At 34.0% G+C, this 7,614-nt stretch overlaps 1 protein-coding gene across 1 annotated transcript in view; it reads left to right on the top strand.

Moving 5' to 3' along the window:
- The first annotated feature begins 413 nt into the window (after positions 1 to 413).
- The window catches only part of XIRP2 (xin actin binding repeat containing 2), a 28,742-nt gene continuing 21,541 nt past the window's right edge, over positions 414 to 7,614 (top strand). The window contains exons 1-2 of the mRNA XM_067298628.1: positions 414 to 470; positions 4,859 to 4,990. Coding sequence (XP_067154729.1) covers positions 414 to 470; positions 4,859 to 4,990 — 189 coding nt within the window. The remainder of the gene's footprint in view (positions 471 to 4,858; positions 4,991 to 7,614) is intronic.

Raw genomic sequence — 7,614 nt, 5'->3', positions numbered from 1 at the left:
ATAGTACTTACAATCAATTTTATAGTATAAAATAATGCATATGTAACACTATCAAGAAAAATATGCAATACTTGCTGTTAAAATTGTGTGTTTTTAAAAAAAGCTTTTTGTTATTTCCCTAATGAATAACAAATTCAAAAACTCTATTTAATTAATTTTTTCTGTACTTCATATATTTTAAATTGAAAATAAGGTAAAATTGATAAAAAGTTGATCATAATGTTCATTTCTACTAGTGCTTTTCTGTAAAGATTTGAAAAGGAATGCACCTGTTTCCATCTGAGAAAATATGATGTCTGATTGTAGTTACAGCGGGTTGTCCCAAAACTGTAAGAAGACTACCAGAAGAGAACACTCCTGGGAGTGGTAACACACCGCTGGACTTCCAGGACACTGTCTCATTGAAAGAAAGAATGGCTATGTATCAGGCTGCTGTGTCCAAGGTAGAGAGCAGCAGCTCCTTTGCTAATGTAAGATATTAACATTTAATCACCCTCTTAATTCTATGTTTGTTTTACATAATGACGTATCTTACATTCTTTATTCATCCAAGCTGTCAGATTGATCTCTACATGGATTAAATTTGAAACCTATATTACTATATTTACCTAGCAAATATACTGATACACCTGTATCTCTCTCTATTCAGTGTGATTTTTCATACAATACCTTTAGTCTTTTGGCCCATTCATTTTAATTCACTGGAAGTACTTTTCTTTTTCTTCCACTGTTGCATGTACTTCATTTATTAGGAATGTCTTAGCCTACATAGGTGTGAGAGAGATTAGCAATGCAGTTATTCTATTAACTCATGATTAAAAAAAACAGCGTTTTCTGTATTACTATGAATATTTAAAATCATCAAATAATAAAATCATATTCAAAAGTACATTAAGTTTAGATCTCTTGCTGTTCAAACTAAACAATTTGAAATTACTGTATTATAAAATAGCAGCTATAAAGTTTAAGAAAAAGTATGTTTTATAATAAAATTATCAAAAAATAGCCATTTATTATGTGAAAACAATATTTAGAAAAACCTTATTAATTTTGTTTTACTACTTGCTACAAATCTATCAATACAGATTGGTTATTTTACAGAAATGCTTAATGTTATTACTAAGTAACATACAGTATTTGGCCAACACAACTTGTACTCTATTAAAATAGAGCTACAGATTTCAAATGTCATTTACACCTGTTCATGGTTTTTTTTGTTTGTTTGTTTTTTAGCAGTGTAGCTACTAGTACAGAATACAAAAACTCTGTATATGATTGGTAATTCCTGCAAAATGTCTGCAGAATTCTAACAACAGGATAATTAACGCAACAGAATCTTCTAAATCTGACTTTAACTTTTCCAGTATTTCTGAGCACCTTCTCAGAGTGTCCATAAGAACTACTGTATTGCTATAACTTGAGAACAAACGGAAAAGGAAGCGGGAACTGCCACAGCAATATCTGAACTGAATGTAGAGCCAGGATCTTAAATATGTGCTGGAAATAGGAAATTTTTAAGATTTTGCTGTTAGAAAATGTGGGGAAAAAAGAATGGTTCTGAAAATGGATAAATAAAAAGTGATGAACAAAGAGTTTGCAAAGCAAACAGAACACATGCACTTTTTTAGAATTCCTGATGTGATGGGGGCAAATGGTAGAGACTGTTTAAGGAAGTCAAAGGTACTTTAATTAAACAAAAAAGAACTATTTTTTCACTCAGTTAAGTGCTATAGAATATATTAGAAAACAGCTTATATTTTACATGTAGTGAGTATAAAGGAGAGTAAGGATCCAGTTACGATATTGCTGGAAAATCAAGGAAAGAAGCTGGTCATTGGCTTCAGAAACCCAGGAAGACACAGACAGATAATAAAAATATTAAGAAAAAAAAAAAGACACTTTGGCATCATAGAATCACAATACAGGGTGCAAGTGAGAAAATTATGCTGTGACAACAAAATTTTCCTATTTTTTCACTGCAGTAGAAACTATTTAATATTGTCAAAAATATGGTAAGTTTTGTAAACACAAGAAAGTATCAGGTTAACCAAAGCTTTCTGTCTCCCTAGAGATGTTCAATTACACTTTCCACAAAGCTTTTACTAATATAATAGCAAGGTTCTGAAATGTATGTCAATACTAAAAAGCATGAAACTTCGGGTTTGTTATAGCTTATAAAGTTTATGGAGTGTCTAGTTTAGATATTGCTGTCTTGGATATTTCAACTGAAAATCTTTTTGTTGTATTCAGAGAGCTTATTGCTTAAAAAATAATGATTGCTAGTTCCTTGTATAATAAGTAACTTAAGATCCTTATTTGTTCGTACTGTAATCTTCATCTTCCATCTTAGTCTTAATAATTGTCTCAATATTAGATTTGTTTTGCTTTTGTTATGTAAGAAACAATCAAGCAGAATTTTCATAAAACAGCATTCTCTGACAAAAATGCTATAGAATGAACTTATATAGATGACACTTGCTGTTAAAGTGATAGCCATGATTAGAAGATGCTACTTTATAATTTTGCACAGTGTGAAACTAGTAATGATCCAAAATTAAATATTAAAATTATATTCAGATATCATACTACTCATAATATGGAATAGCTTCTAAAAATACAAATGCAAAAGGCTGAGAACATAAAATCCTGCAGTACAGCACAGTAATTTTGCACCTTCTACCTAAGGTATGTCTCCCCTTATTATAGTAGCAGAGCACTTCCCAGCACATTTATCTATCATTCAGGAAAATCTGTCTCTGTTCTACAGAACTGAGGCACAGAAATACTAAGGGATAAAAAAACATATGGTATTTTAAAAATATCTTAAACTTCTAGTTAGAAGTTGTAGCTCAACTATCTTGTATCAGGAAATGGAGGTGTTGTACTGGCTTGGTACAATGTTGGAATGACAACAGTCTTTGTTTATGCAAAGATTTTAGCAGATGGGAAGAATGCACATTTTTCCTACTGTAAACTAGGCCAGAGTAATTTCTGTCAATCAGAGCGAATCTATGGCAAAACGAGGAACTGATTTCAGTTCTCACTAGTCACCAGCCAGCTGCAAGAAGAGCTGTAGAAGGATTCCCATTCTTACCTGCAGTTTGGTCATAGGAATAGTGATTTGCAGCTGCTGAAATTGGCCTCTGTGTGCTCAGGTAGCCCAGAAGCCACGCTAGATGCAGCACTGGATCAGCACTGTGAAAAGAACCACCAGCCACACTCCCCTTCTGAGTCCAGATGTTTTCAAATGACCAAATTCCTGGCTGTTGACTTCTTTATTTTGTAATTGCCTTTGTGTATTTGGAGAAAATTCCAAACATCATCTGAGAAGGTTCAAATTCCCTGCTCTTGTAACTGGAAACATTGTTGAAATTAATCATCTCTTTCAAAAAGAAAGAGCTCTATTAAGCTTCATGCAAGTATGTTGAAACATATACGCTACTTCATTTACACTCCAGAACTCCTCATAAATTCTTTTTGAAATGGATGGTTGTTGGAATAAGTAACTGCATATCAGGTTCCTTTAAAAAGAATTAACATGTGCTTAAAGGATCAATAATGATATTTACCCACTGTAAATATCACCAAACAGTTGGCAAGGGCTGCCTAAAATGTTCATTCACTAAAATAATTGCTTTTCACATTCACACATCCATGTGTATGCACAATTGCACCTTCTGCATCCTAGGAGGAAAAAAAATGCTGTTTTTTAGGACCTGCTGAGTTGCTCATCACATGTGAATACTAGTTACCTAAGAAGACTTATTCGTTACAAGGAAATTTCTAATTACTGCATGTTTTATGTTCTGCATATTGATTAATAAGCTCAAAATGCTGAAGGCTTCCTTCTAGTACCATATATGAGATAACACATAAGGGACAGAACTAGAAAAGGGAGCCTGAGGATAAGGGCACTTTTCTGACCTTTGTCACTGTTGTCAGTGACGGACGAGTGCCTCACAACGGCCTCTGTAGGCTTCTCAACAGCACCTACTGGAAGAGTACAGAGAGGGTCAGGTGGCAACTCAGAAGGAAACAGAACTCAGAATATACAATTAGAAGCGGGAACATGGGAGAGGTGGACTGTTTTGGATAGTGATTGCTACAGAATGTGTTTGAAGTGGAATCTACTACTTCTGGCATTAAAGATTCAAGCCAAACATACATACATTTTTCAAATACAGATAGTCTGTTCATTCTCTGAATCTCAATTTACGGCTCCTGTACAGAGGTCTTTGAACTTGTAAGCAACAGTACTTGTGATTGTCTGTCTTCTCTGCTGATGACTCTGTAATTCTTGCAAATACAGAGTATTACATTGCTGAAAATACACGTCAAATCCCTAAAAACCAAAGAGGAAACCACTGAGTCCTTAGACACCAATTTAAATAGAGATGAATATGCAGCTAGAACAACAGGATCTATTTCACACAGAACCATTTAGCAATTAGTGTTAAATAAATTCTAGATTGTAAAATTCCAAAAGAACTTCAAAATTTGCAAGTCTTCATTTTTGGTTGCTAAGTAAAAGTCTGAACAGGCCAATGAAATTTAACAATTAATCTTAACAGTGTGAATATGCTTTATTCTGATGAAAATCCTGCAAAATACTTGTCTTATTACTATACCTATCACAATGCTAATATTAATTCATGTGTACTATTAAAATAAGTTTGCAGATTATATAGTTGAAGTTGCATATAAGAGGCTAGAGACATAACTACATGCTTCCAAATTTTCTAATTTAAATTAATAAGCATTATATTGTGTTGCTATTAAATATTTTTTAAAAAATCAACTCAGAGAAGTATATTCTTACTGCAAATGAAAAACAACTGGCGATATTTTATTACACTAGGCTTCAGAGGAAACAGAGCCATGTACTGTGCCTGGTGGCCTTGCAAGAGTGAAGAAACAATTTGAGAAAGGCCAGAGGACCTCATCACAAAACACCTTTGCTCAGTACCAGCACCAGCACAAGTCTGTACAGGTAACAATGGGATTTTTAATACTAACGAATGAGGTATGGCCTGCTAGATAGCTTGAGGGGAAAAATATGATTATTTGCCTTACTGAACAGTTTTCATTATAGCTAAGACAATGTTTCCATAATGTTTGTACTCACAGAATTTTCTCTTTAAGATATACTACTATGATATAGTAATCACGTAGTAATCATGTATTTCTTATGTAGATGAACTCTCAATATAGACAATTCTAGACTTATAGGAAATATGTGAATAAAATGGGTTAGCATTGTAAGAGTATTTTGTGCTGAATCTTGTCTATAAGATTGTAAGTCATTATCAAGTATTATGGTAATAGTTTGCATAAATTGCACTTGAAGTGATGTTAAACCATTTTCTTTGGAATGGAGTTTGCTGCTTCCATTGAATTAAATTTAATCAACTCCTCTAAACAGATCAAAAATTGTATCGAAGAACCCAGATGCCACATAAAAACACACAGAACAGCTTCCAAGTGTTATTTCAGATAAAGGGTCTTTGGATTTTATTACCTCATTAGCATATATCATGAAAAATTGTTGTAGGAGATAATGACTTTGGACTACATGAAGTCTGGTATAATAAAATTCATTGCACTATCCTGTGCATTCCAAAAAAACAGTAATGGCACAGTAAATTGCTTTACCACCCTGCACTTATCTGAGAGTTTTTTAAGTAATATAGCTTTCAAAGTTTGTAGAACAGGACACATCAACATTCTGCTATAGTTTCATTTTTGTGTTAAATAAGTATCATATCTACTAGTTAGCTCTCATTTGTTATACGTTAATACCATATCAATGTCCACAATGTGCACAATCAACAAGCAAGGAGGGGAAGGGGGTGTCTTCCTTTAATGAAGTATCCTCTGTATCCAAAGGCAGATAGATTTTGAAAAATAAATGTATTAATTGTACATATAAGTGGCAGTATCTATTAGAAATTGGACTCGCAAATAAGACATACAAAAGTGTATTTTGTACACTGTAACTGATACTTTTACCAACCATTTTCTCTCACATAATGTCACACTTTTTCTCCTTTCACTATATGTGCAATGCACACACACATTCTCTAATAGTCTCTCATCTCTCGTGAGGCTTGACAGTCATTTCTGTACTGGAAATAAGTCCATTGGTGATTCCATTCCACAACAGGTGAAACAGTTTTCCTCATCTCTAAATAGAATGGCAGAACTAGGAATTTCCTCACTGACAAGAGCTGCTCCTGCAGTTCCTAGTCATACAACCAGCCCTAGAACTGGGACCCAGTTCCTTGTCACATCACTAATATGACAAAATAGACCTAAATCCATCCTCAAGTTACTTAGTTTCACATAACTGACTTCAGGTGAAGATACTGTAGAATAATGCACTAGAGAGTTAAACTGACCCCTGTCAGCAGAGGTATACTGATTGATGTTGGTTGACATGCTGTCCCGGTAACAGAAGCCTTAACTGATTAGAGTTGTCCAAAGCTAAATGGAAGAACATTGTTAGATTTCTGGCAATATTTAAATACAGTTATAAATAATTATACTGTAATTAGCTTTCATATCTAATACGTGCAAATGATTGTTTCCAGGTCAATTAGTCAACGATTAAAAAATCAGATTTGCTGAGCAAATTTTTGAAATTAAGTAGTTTTCAATATAGAGATGTCATTCAGTGATGTTGAAATATCATGAGTATTATGAAATGCCACAAATAATCTCAAGACTTAATGTTGCAGTGTTTAAAATCAACTGAAAACAAAGGGGCAAAGAGATGCCATCCTAATGCCACATTTAAAAAGTAACTCTAATGTTTCACCAGGGGAATTAGTAGTGAATTCTATTCTGAAACTGCATAACAATTTCTGTTACCAAGGGTTATGTCCAAGTATGATTATGTCCAATTACGTGATTTTTCTGCTTAGTTAAAAATGCTTTAAAACATCTGCAACAAACTGTCTCTGTTTGCACAGAGAAATCACTGAGGCCAGATTCTCTTCAGGTTTGTCATCAGGTGTTTTAAAACTGTCATTCCCTTCAGTTGTGTTCTTCAGGTAAATTTTGGCAGTCTGATCCATTTTCTTAATACTTGAGCACAAGTGCTCTAAACCAGTTGGATCACACCACCACCATAAAACCAGTCTCCCAGTAGGAAATCTTCAGTTGGATGGGCTCTTCAGATGGGCATAGATGGAGGCACAGTATGAGCTCTGAACACTGGACTATTGCCCATTTGTAACATGGCATTTGAGCTCCCACATTTCCCGTGAGGGGATAGAAAGCCAGGCCTGGCTTCATCAGTCTCTATCAGATCCAGGGAACTACAACCTCATAAAATCAGCCTTCTTATGCTAATAGCTAATTCATTTAGCACAAACTATATTGCCATGTTGACTAGTCAGTGTTTAAACCCAGATACATGCTGAGGATATGTTTCAGTCTGACATGATAGAATTTGAAATGAGATTTTTTTTTATTTATTTTTTTTTGCAATGTTAAAATAATGTTCGCTAGGCTGCAAAATAGACCCTCAGCTATGAAAGTCTCAGATTTACAGTTACCTGTATCCTTGGGAGTATAAATTATGTTATGTTTTTTCATTACACAATCACTTTT

Source organism: Apteryx mantelli, chromosome 6 (genome assembly GCF_036417845.1).
Source record: "Apteryx mantelli isolate bAptMan1 chromosome 6, bAptMan1.hap1, whole genome shotgun sequence".
NCBI classification, from domain to species: domain Eukaryota; kingdom Metazoa; phylum Chordata; class Aves; order Apterygiformes; family Apterygidae; genus Apteryx; species Apteryx mantelli.
The sequence above is the reverse complement of the archived record's forward strand: the minus strand, read 5'-3'. Positions and strand labels throughout refer to the sequence as shown.